At 41.8% G+C, this 15,503-nt stretch overlaps 1 protein-coding gene across 1 annotated transcript; it reads left to right on the forward strand.

Annotated features, from left to right (window-relative positions):
- Positions 1–774: 774 nt before the first annotated feature.
- Positions 775–14,680, forward strand: LOC134397914 (cell cycle control protein 50A-like). Its single transcript, XM_063124934.1, has 7 exons — positions 775–1,276; positions 6,050–6,163; positions 9,252–9,359; positions 10,109–10,196; positions 10,939–11,088; positions 12,107–12,313; positions 14,032–14,680. Exons 1-7 carry the CDS (start codon positions 971–973, stop codon positions 14,223–14,225), a joined length of 1,167 nt encoding a protein of 388 aa, XP_062981004.1. The 5' UTR covers positions 775–970; the 3' UTR covers positions 14,226–14,680.
- Positions 14,681–15,503: the final 823 nt, after the last annotated feature.

Raw genomic sequence — 15,503 nt, forward strand, 5'->3', positions numbered from 1 at the left:
ATCAGTTACCTAGGGAGGTTGTGGGCTCTCCCACACTAGAGGCCTTCAAGGGGCAGCTGGACAACCATCTGTCAGGGATGCTTTAGGGTGGATTCCTGCATTGAGCAGGGGGTTGGACTCGATGGCCTTGTGGGCACCTTCCAGCTCTGCTATTCTATGATTCTATGAATTGCTACTAAATAATACATAAACTGGGTGCCTTTCAGATGTGTTAGACTACACCTCCCATGATCCCCAGTCAACAATGCTGATCTAATATTATTAAGAATACAGTACCACAATTATATTTCTATTCAGTTATAATAATAACAAAGTATACAAAACAACTGTAAAGTATTATTATTATTATTAATTAATTAAAACTAGCAATAATAACCGCTCAGAGAGCTTCGGATGTGGGGCGGTATATAAATGTAAATAATAATAATAATAATAGTAGTAGTAGTAGTAGTAGTAGTTCTGGAGTTCAGATTGCTCATAAGCAAAAGTTATAGCGTCTCCGTCCCCCCACTGTTACGTTGATAGCACAAGTGTTCTCTCCTTCTATACCTCCCACGCCCGCCTGCTTCTCCCAGCGCCGCAGTTCGGTTTGGGAGGCTTCTCGACCAGCTCTGCAGTACTGTTTTGGAGGCTTCTCGACCAGCTCTGCAGTACTGTTTTGGGAGGCTTCTCGACCAGGCGCTGCAGTTCAGCTTCCCGTTGGACAGGAGGAGCTAAGAGCCATTCGCAGAGGAGAGGCCGTCTCGCGTCGCCGCGTGGGGCATGCGCAGGACGCCGCCGTGAAAGCACGGCGGGTGGGGACGCCTCCGGAGGAGGCCCGGAGTATCTGGGTCGGCTGAGGGTTTGCGCGAGCGCAAGAGCCGCTTAAACGGTGGTGGGCAGCGGCCGTTGCTCCCTCTGAGGCCTCGCTCGTTTCCTGCCTGCCTTCTTTTTCAACGTCCACCCCACCCTCCCTGAGGACGGCGGCTCAATGGCGGTGAACTACAACGCCAAGGCGGAGGCAGAGGCGGACGGGCTCCCGGCGGGCGGCATCGGCTCAATGCCCAGCAGCAGCAGCAGTGGAGTGGCCGGGGCGGCCGGTGTCGGCGGGGCGGCCGGGGGCGCTGTCAAGAGCCGCAAGCCCGACAACACGGCGTTCAAGCAGCAGCGCCTGCCGGCCTGGCAGCCCATCCTCACCGCCGGCACCGTCCTGCCCGCCTTCTTCGTCATCGGCCTCATCTTCATTCCCATTGGAATTGGCATCTTCGTCACCTCCAACAACATCCGCGAGTTCGAGGTGAGAGGAAGAAGCGGCGGAGGCAGAGCGAGTGTGGGCACGGAGCCGGGGGGGGGGGGAGGGTCACGCGGCTGTCAGACAGGACCCTCAAGCTGTGGGGATGGGAGGTTATGGGGCAGGCAGGCAGGCTGTAGAGAGCCCCACGCCTCCCGTGGCGGCAACCTTGGACGAGTCTCGAGTGTTGAGGGGTGGGTGCGTGGGGAGAAGGGGCCGGGGCGGTTGAGAATGAGCGACCGGACTTGACAGGCGTTGGTTTGCCTCACAAGCCTCGCATTGTTTAGCACCTTCTCTGCGATTGAATGCTTGTAGTGATGACGCAGGACCTGTGGGCAAAGATGCACAAAGTTGGTGCTAGTGGCTTACAGGGAGGAGGACAGTGTCTGTGGGAAGTGAGGGCGGATTCACGCCTTCTTTTCTGTCACTCCGGCTTGGTTTATACAGGGTGCAGGTTAAGCCCTTATTTATTTACTTCTTTTATTGCATTTATATCCCATCCCATAGCCGAAGCTCTCTGGGTGGTTCACAGCCCTTAGCTGTCTAAGACCTGGTTCAGACAACATTATTATTATTATTATTATTATTATTATTATTTATTTATATAGCACCATCAATGTACATGGTGCTGTACAGATAACACAGTAAATAGCAAGACCCTGCCGCATCCTATATAAGTCAAGCGTTTTAGTAACTTTTGTTTTACGCAGCTGTTTGTGTGTGTAAGAGAGAGGGGGGAGAGAAAGATGTGAGAGCTGCCAACTGAAGTAACTTCCTGTAGAACAAGGAAACTCCAAATTTGAAATCATAAAAGTTGCTGTGGTTATAAGGAGGAGGAGAAGAGGGTAAAATGAAAATAGGTGTATGAGAGGTAGGAATGGGGGATATATTGGTGGTGTATGGATGTTGTTTCAGTGAGCGTGTCAGTTGGAATAATTACTTACAGCGAAGTGTTACTAATTCCAAAATATCATCAACACAAATGGCATAAAGGCTAGTAGTAATGGGGGAAGGGGGAAGCATTTCCATAAAAAGTCATCATTAGAAATTGCAAAAATGTTGTGGATAGAATTCCTGGCCATTGGCCATGCTGGCTGGAGCAGATGAGAGTTGCAGTCCATTTGCAGGGTACCAGGTTGGGGAAGGCTGGTATTTACTTTGTGGTGTTTTGTATTATATGTAACAGTATATAATACATAAAAGAGCATATACAAAATGGTTTTCTATTACATATCATCAGTAGAAATACGGAAAGAATGCAATAATGACAATAAAGCTTCCACCGTTTAACTTCTACAAATCCAATTTGCTTTTCTGGATGGATACCTTTTTTAATGTTCTCCCTCAATGTCAGAGTAGCAACATTCATCCACCCATGGTTTATAAAACAGCAAGCCTCTCTTCTTCCTGAGGCAGTTTTTTTTGCCATGATCACAATAGTTTCTTATTTCTACAGCTTTCTATACATTCTGCTCTTCATTCTATGTGTATACATATATATCTCTGACCTTTCCTTGTGCTCCTTACAACTCCAATAGACTTCATTTATTATATTTTTAATCTACCCAATAACCAATGTTCTCTGAGCAGATTGCAAATAGGTAAAAGAGTAAAATTCCATATAGACAGTTCAAAATATAAAACACAATACTATTATTTAAAAGGATAAATTACAATATAAAACAGCACAGGAAGCCATAAAGAACTGTGCAGGTTAAGCCAGCAGGAAATACTGCAAGGTGTGTATGAGAGAGAAGAAGAGAGAAACAGGAAGTACTGGGAAAACGGAAGTGGATTGCAAAAGTGGGAGTTGGGTATTGGATTTGTGACATAAGAGGATGAGTAGGTCAGGGGTGAGTAAGAATCTGGAAGGCCAGGGCATGACTGACAGCTGAGGCTAGAATGGAATGGTGGGTAGGATTAGTGGCAGTTGGAGAATGTCAGGTAGAAAGAGAACGAAGACAGTTAGTGAGAGGTCAGGAAAGTGGGGGCTGAGTTAGGATTGAGAGATAGTGACTGGGTTTGCTAACCCATACTTTATTTTAAATTAGCCACTCTACATGCCAGTACTACACCTCCCAGCATGCCTTTGGCAGCCTGCAGGTGCCCACATCCTCTGAGACATCATCTTGTTGCCAATGCTCCTCCTCAATAGAGCACTGAGGAGGAGTATCGCCAAGGAGGGGAGGTAAGCGGCTGTCAATGGATGTGCCCAGCTCTGGTCAATCCTGCTGGGACTGCCTTGGCCTGCACTTCTCACCCAACAAGTGCTCCATCAGGAGCCTGTACTGAAGAGCCGGGCCGGGCTGGGCACTTCCCCCCTAAGATGCAGGCATGCGTTCAAGTGCAGCCTGAAGAGTTAATAATTTAACATTAATTGCAAAATCAGATATAAACAAATCTTTTTAGTGGAATGGTCTATTTAGGTGTGATTACAGCTATATGAAGAGTGCTTACTCATGTACTCCCTCTATATCAGCCTTTGTCAACCTTGTGCCCTCCAGGTATATTAGCTCCAGCCAGCATGGCCAAGAGTCAGGAATCCTGTGAATTGTCTAAAACATCTGGGGGGCACAAGGTTGGAGGCTGCTCTACATGGTCTGCATCATGCTTAAAAGAGTCCGTTCATATGCATTCAGCATTTGCTACCATTGTACAGCCTAGATGCTTCTGTGCTCCCTGCTTTACATGTTTGGGCCAGTGCACAGGACTGTAGTCTTAAGTGTGATGCTTGATATGTGGAGCACTTCAATGGGTAGGCACATTTTGTATGGCCATTGTTGTATTTTTAATCAACTCTGTGCAGCATAGTTTCAGACAAGCGTAAGGTGGATTAGGAAGTATTTTCAATAAAGCATGTCATAATCACCAGGGTTTAAAGGTACAACAGTCAAAGTATTTATTTATTTATTTATTTATTACATTTTTATACCGCCCAATAGCCGAAGCTCTCTGGGCGGTTCACAAAAATTAAAACCACAGTAAAACACCCAACAGGTTAAAGTAATAGCCAGTTTCTATGTGTGTTCTATTACTTAATACCAGAATCAGCTTCTTAACATGCTTTTGAAAATATAATGAATAATATAATGAATTGATACAAATACAGTGGTCAGTTCTTATTCATGATATTTAATTGCTTCCAATATTTGAAGTTGATGTATAATTTATGACTCGCAACAGACCCTGAATAATAAAGTATTATACTGGATATATAATTTGAGTATTGTTATAGCAAGCATGCATTTAAAGAGGGAGTATTGCTGCGGTTTACACTGATGATTGCTTCATGTCGGGACACTGATAAGTTTGCATGTTGAGAGGCTATGGAATGGTCACCTCAAATTTATTTAAGGTTTCTGTAAATACTGTATAGCTTTAAGGACTAACTATGCAATCTCTCCACTTCAAACATTCATCTATATTTTAAAATATTTTAAAATTCCGGGGGGAGGGGGATAAAACCTGTTTCCCACTATGCAATAGAGTAGCATGGTGACAGAAGTAAAATAATAGCAATATTGAACAAATCCTATACTCTGTTCTCTGATTAAAGGAGACATTCATTTTTAATTGTACATTTTGAACTGATTTAAAGATAAGGTTGAGATGTACTTTATGTCCTCCTGATGCACTCTGTACTGTTAATCGCTTTCTAAAAATAAGCACCTTTGTTTCCATGTATAAGGACACAAAGCATATAAATCTGTCAGTGCTCAGACGTTTGCTCCAATACTGTTGCTAAAAAGAGGCTTTCAGCTTTTCCTTGAGATAAAAATAAAAGACGATTATCTTGTGACAGACGCAGCCATTATTTTCTTGCTTGGTATCAGCACTCAGAAGTATTATGGCTTGAGTCAATACTGCTGAAAATATTAAAAATACAAACTGTAAAAATAAGAGTTTCAGTGTTGGGGACAAAATTCAGGGGTATCTAAGTGGCATATAACTTTAAATATCAATGGCTTATGTTGACACCTTAGTCTTGATAAAGCTTGTTTGAGCAGGTCCCTATTTTCCAGTGTCATTTCTTAATCCTGATAATATTCACATAATAAAACAAAAGTGATGTTTTAATTCTAAAAATTATGAAGCAGTGAGACTCTGTCAGTGCTTTTGAAACTCAAGTAAGTGAAAACAGTTGTATTCGCTGCTCTAAAGTAACTTTGCAGAAATAACTGATCATGTGACTTCTTTAAGCCAGGAGTGGCCAGAATGTTTGGCATTCAGGACTCAATTGGGTGTTTTTGCCATCGCATTCAGATGTTTCTATAAAATCATGAGGTGAAACAGATGTGAATGCCTTTATTTCCAAAATTTCTTACAAAATTATTTAAATGATCTAAACATTTATGTGAACCTACTCACCTGATTTGCTCCATTCATTTCTTAATGTAGACATTAATTTGTAATAAATAAATAAAATAAATAAATTTGTATTTTTTCCCCCAAGTAATCAGCTGTCTAAACTTTTTAAGTCTTTAGGGAATAATGGTGGTTATTAAGAGAAAGTTTTATGCATGAACTAAATAGAAACTTTGAGATGGCTCATTGAATTGCCATCAAGTGCAATATAGCCATACAATCTCTACCTGCCTAACTATCAAAGCAGGATGCACTTGACAAATTAATCTTCTGATTACAACAGTTGTCAGCTGTAGTGTTAGTAGTGAATTGGCTATATATGTGTATTGTGGTTTGGAGATCTTGTGTGTTTATAGTCATCACTCTTCTCTTCTACCCCTCTTCTTATTTTTATCTACCCTTTTTCTTCTGCAGATTGATTATACTGGAACAGAGCCAAATAGTCCTTGTAATAAATGTTTAAATGTGTCCTGGAACAACACACCTTGTTATTGCACCATTCACTTCAAATTGGATCGGCCATTTGAGGTATGTTACCACCTGTATTTAGGTATATATGGCAGAATGAAGAGGAATGTTCCTTCTGCACTCATGTACTGTACAGTTCGTAACTGGAGCTCCTTCATATTAGACTCCTTTATTTGGTCAATTAGTTTATTAGTTAACCCATCTACTAATTTACCCTTATGCTACCTGTTTCTTAAAGCAAATCTCATGTTAGTGAACCAAGGGACGAACTTGAATAACATGTCTTTAAGTTCAAGGATTTATGATGAAATGATTTCTGCAGTATTTTTTTTAAATAAATAAAAAAATGTATTAAATGTATCCTGGTTGCACAGATAGGCATGCTGGAACTGGGAATACATCAAATAAGGCAGTGCGATGCTTGGCATGTTATTTGCGGCCTATTGGCACTCTATATGACTCTTTCCAAACTTTCTGGGTCTAGTAGAGATTAGATGGGGCATAAGCTGAAATTGAATTTGAATTAATATTTGGAATTAGCACTAGCAACCCATTCGTTTTTTTTAAAAAAAGTATATTCACAATTTTTATTTAACTTCCACATTTTTAAATATAACCAAACTCACATATACCAAATAAATACATAAAAACATAAAAACATAAAAATAAAGAAAACCTATAAATATGTATATACAATAAAAAGAAATACAAAATAAAAATTCATATAAAATTACTCTTGGTCCAAGTTTCTCATAAACGCTGAGGTATGTTGATAATATATCTGAATGTTTGTTAAGTAATGTACTCTCTCAAAGGAGGGAAGAGCAGTGAGATCCTCAACCCACTGTTTGGTTGAGGGGGCAGGAGAGGGTACCTTGTTCTTCTAGTATGAGTCTCTTAGCCACCATGAGAGCCAGGATCGTCCGCTGCAGCTCGCCAATGGATAATTTCCACACAGTGGGAATACAGTTTAGTAATGTGTGGACATCTTTGAATTGTAATAAAGTACCCAAGACAAAATTGATGTGCCAAATGTCTATCCAGAAGGGAGCCACTACTGTACATGTGCACATCATATGCATCAGTGATGCATCTGCCATCCCACAGTGCCAGCATCTACTGGAAGGTGATAGATTTTTCTGAAACAGGTGCTGCAGTGTTCAGTACACCTGAAAGAGCAATTTCTGTTGTATAAGGCGTAATTTCAGGTTGGAGAAAATATTACATATCAAAGTCACCTCCACTTTCCATTGGTGTGTCTGTATGTGAAATTCCAGTTCCCTATTCTACTTCTCTCTGAATGTCAAGCTTACCATATGTCACCAGTTTTCTATAAATTGCAATTGTTGGTTTGGCTGCTTGCGTAGAGCTAATCAGTAATTGTGGAGGCTCTGAGGCACCAGTTGCTGGGGTACGTTGGCAGGAGGGTGCTGTTGTATTTGTCCTGCTTGTGAGTTTCCCATGGGCAGCTGTTTGGCCTCTGTGTGAACCGAATGCTGGACTAGATGGACCCTTGGTCTGATCCAGCATGGCTCCTCTTATAGTCGCTGAATCCTGCCGGACCAAAGAAGGTGCACAACATATGCGGTATTTGAAGGTGTTGCCAATGTGCACTTTGGTGCAACTGATATTTTCTCTTTAGATCTGTAAATGGGAGAAATTCAGTCTCTACCCAATAGTTGATCCAAAGTGAGGATATCCTAGCAACCCATTCCTAAAATATCTAAAATCATTCTTTTTGCATCTTCAGAATTGTAATTTTATTTAGTGTGTTTGGCACAAGCCATTTGTTCTCCTATAACAATTTAAATCATTATTTCGAATGAAAATGGTGAATAGCGTTATTAGATTGGATAGCCACATGTTTCCCAGTTTTATTTTTCAAAAACCAGTCAATGATTGTTAATAGCAGATGGTAAGTAGAAGTACACGAAATTTTTCCACTTCTTTACTTGGCAGGGGCAGTTTGATCCTATATTTCAGGGATGGGGAACCTCAGGCTTATGGTTCAATTTGGCCTGCCTATTTGGCCTGTGGGACCTCAGCAACCTCCTCTCTGGCTACTGGGGGATTGGAGGTGGAGGCAGGGGAGTATTCCCCACTGTAATCTTCGCTATCTGGTAGGAGATTACGTGGCGATTCCGGCACAGAGAAAGCCTCAGAGTGATTCACTGTGTGGGGAAGGAGAAGCAGGAGCAAAATCAGCTGTGTGCTTTGCCAGTGTTTGTAGCAGCTGGCTAAATCCCAAAGTCCTACAAACATTGGGCAAGTGTGCTTCACCTTCCCCACACAGAGAAGCCAAAGAACTAGTGAAGCCAGCTTCCCAGCCGAAGATCGAATTGGAAAATCTCCAGCTAATGCTTTGGCCACGGATATGATAATGTCAAGGGGTTTAATAAACTCCCCCATCCACCCCGCAAACGGCTAGAATCCTAAAGCTTAAGCTGAGTATGAGTTTTAGAAGCAGGTGACATGTATTGTATTAATGTACTCTATTTGATATCAAGACCTAAGGTTCTTTGGAGTCATCTAGGCTCATTTTTATTCATCCGGAGCCTACAATTTTTGACTGGTGAAGCCAAAAATAGTGTCACCAGCCTCCCTCTCCTGGTCAAGCTCACCCCAATCTTTCCTTCAGGAACTGCTAGGCAGGAAGCATTTTGCTTTTGGATGCCAAGCAGGAAAAAATGGGATTGGTGGGAGTAGTGCTGATTTGGCCCCAGGTGGCCAAGGCTCTTCAAGCACCTTAGCCAGGCAGCTGCCAAACAATCCCCACCTTTCCTCCCAACTTTGTAGCTGGTGGGGTTCCTCATTGATCCCCACCCACCTCTGCAGTTTCAGAGTTGGGACAACAGCTGTCCGCTTGCCGTGCTCACGTAATATGGTCACACTTTCCTGGAGCCCTATTCACCTATTGCATTGTGATTAATGCTTTCTTTTTCCAGGGTTACCAATTATGCAGAAAGAGCCTACACATGTAGACTCCTATATAGAATTGAAGTTGATACGTGGAGGTTTAGAGTGCATCCTTTCCCCCCACCCTTAGCCACAAGTTGAGTGTAGCATGTGACTAAAGCTGCTGTTTCATCTGAATCCTCCCAGTATATGAATAACTGTGCACATTGCTGCAACATCTCGTGTATTTCAGAGCAACGTATTTATGTATTATGGACTGTCCAACTTCTATCAAAACCATCGCCGCTATGTGAAGTCTCGGGATGATAGCCAACTAAATGGAAATAATAATTCTTTATTTGTAAGTAATCTACTAGCATCTGTCTTGTGTCTCTAGCTTCTGCTACATCAATCACTATGGCTTTTTAAATGTTAAGGCAAAGCATGTAGAATAATAGGAATAAAAAAATAGATTGCAGGTTAAGTGTGGGCGGGATATAGTGCTGTTTCTGATGAGATGATGTCCAGATACTACTCTTTATTCTTGATAGTGAGTTGTTATAGTAGTTGAAATGAAGAAGTTTTTACTGAAATGTAATCAAATGTGAATTGTGTGCTCATTGAGTGGGCACCTTCTTCTAAGATGCACCATATTTCTAAATTATGGCTGTAAAACTACTCTTGCTGGTTAAGTAAAACTTGTCAAACATATTATTTTAATACAAGCCATCATCTACGTCTGTAATTCTACTTTGGCTACTGATAATTAAATTTAAGATTTGTTGAGAATCAAAACATTGTTTGCTGCCTAACTTGTGGGTACTTTTCAGGCTGGGAATACAAGTTTTCAAATCTCTCGACTCTTCCCATTTTTCCTTCTAGTTCTATTCTTAATTCACAAATGATGTAGATGTAGTAGAGTGTATTGGCTTCCTCTGTTGCCCAATAGTTTTATCCTGTAACTTGAACTTTTTTATATATAAATATGAACATAGGAAGAGTTGTTACAATATCAGTTAAGCAGTCTGTGTTTAGATGATGACTAGCTTTCCTTGCATGAGATCAAAACTGACCTTTTCCTTTGCTTGCTTGCTTTTTTTAACCAATTAGAACCCCAGTAAAGAGTGTGAGCCTTACCGCACCAGTGACGATAAGCCCATCGCTCCTTGTGGAGCCATTGCCAACAGCATGTTCAATGGTAGGATTTTGTTAACCAAGTTACATTTATAGGCTTGCATTTCAAACTTGTGTCCATTAAATCCCCACACTTCCTCATTCTTTCTCATAAATGTAGTTTGAAGCACTTCTCTAAATAGAATTCTGTTCAGGTTTCCCCCATGGAGTGGTTTGATTCTTTATCCTGAACAATTAGAATTTTCTAACTTTTAATCACCTCTCACTCTGTAACAGTGAAAGGCCGTAGATCAGTGGTGGAGCATATGCAGGTTCATTCCACAGCGTCTCCAGGTAGGGCTGGGAAAGACTCTTGTCTGAAGACCTGGAGAGGTGCTGCCACTCTGTGTAGACGTTACTGAGCTAGATGCACCGAGGGGTAACTTGGTATAAAGCAACTTCTTATGTTCCTACAACATGGCTGGCAGGCTGATTTCAATAAACTGGTGAGCTTGGCAGCTGTTGCATTTAGGCTTATGTGACATCACAGCTGCTCAGGGCATGGTTAGGGAGAACCAATAGGCTTACCATATGTATTTCCAAGTTTTGTCCTTCTTGAGTTCCTGTGACATGTTTTAAATAAATAAATAAATAGCCTGCCTTTGTGTTTGTCACATCTGTATATATTTGACAGCTAAACCCAGAATTTGAAAATAGGATGGAGATATATCAACACTCTGCTCTCATCTGTGATGTAATTAAGTTTTTACATGGAGCAAAAGAAGGAACCTTGAAAATGATTAATTTCTACTTGCTTTTCGTTCTAGATACCTTGACGTTGTATCGTATTGAAGGTGATGGCACTAAGCCTATACCTATTACTCTGACTAAAAAAGGTATTGCTTGGTGGACTGACAAAAATGTTAAGTTTAGGAATCCTGTTGGAGAAACGAAAAACTTGACAGTACTTTTCCAAGGTAAGGAGATAATGCTTCAATGTAGCTGAACCCTTTTGGACTTGAAGGGGGGGAAAAATTTAGTGCACTTTGAAAGGAAAGCGAAATATTTATTTATTTTATTTATTTATTTATTACACTTATATACCGCTCCCATAGCCAGGGCTCTCTGGGCGGTTTACAGAAATGCAGTCTTGAAGAGTGCAAGTTGATGAGGAAAACTGTGTAAGATTAGATATACATTCTTGTATGAAAGCTTTTTTTATGGGTTTTGCTTCACTCATTCTCTCCAGACTTTTAGAATTCCTGTTCAGATAATTGGTATTAGCTCTGCTCTTGTGCTGCTGCTGTATTTATTCTTCCTCCTCCCACCCCCATTATTGCGTGGGAACTATGCAGTGTTTCTTTGTTCTGCTGCTTCAAAAGTTTGTTGCAGAAATATTTTCAGTATTGTCTGGAGGAAGATTTATTTAGTTATTTACTGCATTTCTATACTGCCCAATACCTGGATGGTTCACAAGTTGCTGGGTGGATAGGAGGTTGCTGTTGCACTCATGTCCTACTTGTGGGTTCCCGTCGACAGCTGGTTGGCCACTGTGTGATCAGAGTGCTGGACTAGATAGACCCTTGTTCTGATCCAGCATGGCTCTTCTTATGTTCTTAAGATATTGGAAATGGACTGGGGCAGAAATTTCTGCTGGTTAAAATTAAACAAGACTGACATTAGCATTTTGGTCCCTGTCACAACCTCTAAATGCTGTCAGGAGAATAAGTTAGGCAAATATTAGTGTGTTCACATAATTCCTCTCATTTTTTTTAATCCTGAAAGATATTGCTGCACTGAGAAGAAAACACTGAGTTGGGGTGGGGGTGGGGATAAAGCATGTCATGGGCTTTGAGGGAGATCTGAACCAGGGTAGTTTTAAAATATTTTTACTAGAATTTGGAAAAAGCAACCCACCCACCTCTACACACACACACACACACTTTGTAAGAGACATGATAATCACAGATACTATTGTTTTTGTTGTTTTTAAAGGCACATCACAACCAGTCAACTGGCTCAAACCAGTGTATATGCTAGATTCAGATCCAGAAAACAATGGCTTCATCAATGAAGACTTTATTGTGTGGATGCGCACTGCAGCATTGCCTACGTTTCGTAAGCTCTATCGCCTTATAGAGAGGCAGGATAATTTACAACCTACTTTGCCGACTGGAAGCTACTCCTTGGAAATAGCATACAGTATCCTTTATTGAAAGTTCTAAGGAATTGCAGTTGGTAAGAACTTCTTGTAAATGTTGACATCATTAAATAGGTAATTGCCAGTAAGTCTGCTTCTTTCTAAATGTGTGGGACGGAAGCAAAAGGAATGTACAAAAGCCACCATAGTGGGGTGCTCTGAATTTATTTTGGCCAGCAGATTGTTTTTTTTAAAGTTGAGTGGATTTAACGCTTCTAGTGCATATTACTTATATATTGTATTCTTCTCCAACATTCTCTGTCTTAGAGCTATCAGACATAAGGATTCCTTAGGCTCTCCAGGGCCCCCTATACAAATTACTGTATTCTCCCTTGCAGTAGGAAACAGTCCCCTTATTAGATCAAAGGGGCTAACTTGCAGGTGTCCAGGACTGTAGAAGTGGTGACATTTGCATTCCCTACTTCCCACCCAGCATTTGTAGTGTAGGGAGAAGGGTTAGTGGAATGGTGATAGTGGTCTTCTGGTTAGTGGGAAAGGGAACTTGAATAACACTTGTTTTTAGGCTAAGGGGCAGCTGTGTGAAGTGTTTTTGGCGGGCAAGAAGTGATACACATGGAGATAGAACCTTTTGGGATATCACGCTGGCGTAATGGTTTTGGCAGGTAAGATGCAGAAGAATGTCACAATGGATGGGGTTGGATATTAGCCCCCTTCACATGTTACTTGATAGAAAGGGAAATTTATTTGTTTATTTATAGAACAGTCGAAGCGGTTTACAAAAGGTCCAAAACATAAAACCCATGATCAGGTAAAAACATAATAAAACAGTAAAAACGACAATTAAAAACATAATTATGAAAGCCAAGGTAAAAAGTTACATTTTGACCCCCTTCCTGAATGCAGAGAGAGTGGGGACCAGTCCCAGCTCCAAAGGGCATGCATTCCAGGAAAGTGTGTAGAAAGATGCTGCAGGGCTATACCTGTACCTCTATCCATTATTATTATTATTATTATTATTTATTGCATTTTTATACCACCCAACAGCTGAAGCTCCCTGGGCAGTTCACAAAAACTAAAACCATTCAAAGTATAAAACAAATAGTATAAAAACGTGATATAAAATATATGGTTGTTCCTTCCAGCCCTACCATTGATGTGTTCACATGAACGTCTGAGGCAGGGAGGCATTCTTGCATACATGTAGAGGTCTCTGCAGTTATGCTGGCTAAGGCTAATAGAAGTTGTGCTGCACCCAACCACCCTGCCCACTCCTGATGTTGTTAACTACAAGTTGCCAATCCCTGATTTAGCAGCTAATCATTTGTCCCTAATGTGTCAAAACTAATGGGGATTTTCTTTAGTTATAAATTCTGGGTGTGCTCTTTGACCCTTCACCCCATCTCTCCTAAAATCTCAAAGGGAAAGCACATCAGACCACAGTTCTGCTTTAGCCCAATGGTAATCATCACAACCATGCCATAACTACACTATAGAAAGCTTGTCACTCATTTTCCTTTTATCTTCTATAGCCAACGGTCTTGCCTCAAAGTCATTCTTATGACAATTCCTTTATCTGTTCATAATGTTTTGAATAACAAAATAGCTTTTTTCATAAAACTTTGAAACCAATAGCATATGTATTTCAAAGCTCTCTTTTTAAAAAACATTCTCCATTCTTTGGGTTGATGCGGTAGGTTATATTAGCACTATCATGCTAGCTCACCATTGTTGGCAAATATTTTTCCTATATCTGAATCAGATTATCCTGTGCATAGCTTTGATGGACGAAAACGGATGATCCTGAGCACCATTTCATGGATGGGAGGCAAAAATCCATTTCTGGGAATAGCTTACATAACAGTTGGCTCCATTTGCTTTTTTCTTGGAGTAGTGCTGCTTATCATTCATCACAAATACGGAAATCGGAACAACAGTGCAGATATTCCCAATTAATCCCATTTTTTTTCAAATCACATGTACTGCATGTGCATTAAGGCCAGTTCAGGATGGACACAGCTTTTGAAAGTTCATGTCATGCCACATTTGCTCACCTGGAAAGGCTTTGGCCTGCAGCGGGATGGGTGACTGCACGTGGATGTTGTCTGCTATCAATTATTCACAATGCTAACTACATCTTTGAAGTTCACAGTATGTTCCATCAAGTGTGCCTGGCATGTGAACTTGTGCAACAAAAAGCTTTCTTGTTGACCAGTGACTTTTAACAACTAGGGCTGTGCAAACTTTGGGCCTCGGATTCGGAAATCCGAATCACGGAGAGGATTTTATTATGGATCTGCCATTTCCTTGCACATTTCCTTGTAAGCAAGTTACAGCCTACAACTCCCAGCCTGCAGTGCCTGGAAGGGCTGCACTTAGCAGGGCCCAGGAACGGTGGGCACATGTGTCCTTGCCGCCACCCGCCTGCTCCCTGGTGCGATCGCTGGCTCCTAGGTGCAGTCAGCTGCTTCCAGTGCAATCTAGGATACTCCAGTGGCCCTGGAGGGGTCGCTGTGCATTCTGCAGGTGTCCTGCAGCCACCTGCTCTTGGAATGCACGGGGACCTTTCCAGGGTCACTGGAGTATCCTAGATTGCACTGGCCGCAGCTGATTGCACCTAGGAGCCAGCGATTGCACCAGGGAGCAGGCGATTGTGGCAGTGGTGGCGAGGATACATGTGCCCCCGTTCCTGGGCCCCAGTAAGTGCAGCCCTCCCAGGCACTGCATCCTGGGAGTTGTAGGCTGTAACTTGCTTACGGGGCTTAGGGCTGTGCATGAAAATGGCAGATCCATAATAAAATGATGGATCCACCATAAAATGGCCTCCGTGGTTTGGATTTCTGAATCCAAGGCCCAAGACTGCACAGCCCTATTAAAAACTGATTTCAACATGGAAGTAACTGCTACATGTAAAACCGTTGCTTTAAAATTTGTGTTTCTGGATGTGTTCCTGTTTATGTGGGTAGATTTGTTAGGGAGATCGCACCCAGGAGCCGGCAATTGTGGCAGGGAGGCAGCGATCGCACCAGGGAGCAGGCGATTGTGGCAGTGGTGGCGAGGACACATGTGCCCCCGTTCCTGGGCCCCAGTAAGTGCAGCCCTCCCAGGCACTGCATCCTGGGAGTTTTACATGTAGGCATGAAATGGAGTGAAGTGAAAGAACTAGGACTTTAGAACATCTGAGGAATGAAATTGTGGTAAAAGTACAGCAACAGGAGTTTCCTGCAAAGTAGC

The sequence above is a fragment of the Elgaria multicarinata genome, chromosome 4 (assembly GCF_023053635.1).
Source record: "Elgaria multicarinata webbii isolate HBS135686 ecotype San Diego chromosome 4, rElgMul1.1.pri, whole genome shotgun sequence".
NCBI lineage: Eukaryota > Metazoa > Chordata > Lepidosauria > Squamata > Anguidae > Elgaria > Elgaria multicarinata.

What these genes read in the sequence shown, in the direction of transcription:
- LOC134397914 (XM_063124934.1), top strand. Translation starts at nt 971, where the DNA reads ATGGCGGTGAACTACAACGCCAAGGCGGAGGCAGAGGCGGACGGGCTC. An exon ending in TGCCAACAGCATGTTCAATG is followed by an intron (nt 10,197 to 10,938) that starts GTAGGATTTTGT and finishes TTTTCGTTCTAG; the next exon opens with ATACCTTGACGTTGTATCGT. An exon ending in CTTGACAGTACTTTTCCAAG is followed by an intron (nt 11,089 to 12,106) that starts GTAAGGAGATAA and finishes TTGTTTTTAAAG; the next exon opens with GCACATCACAACCAGTCAAC.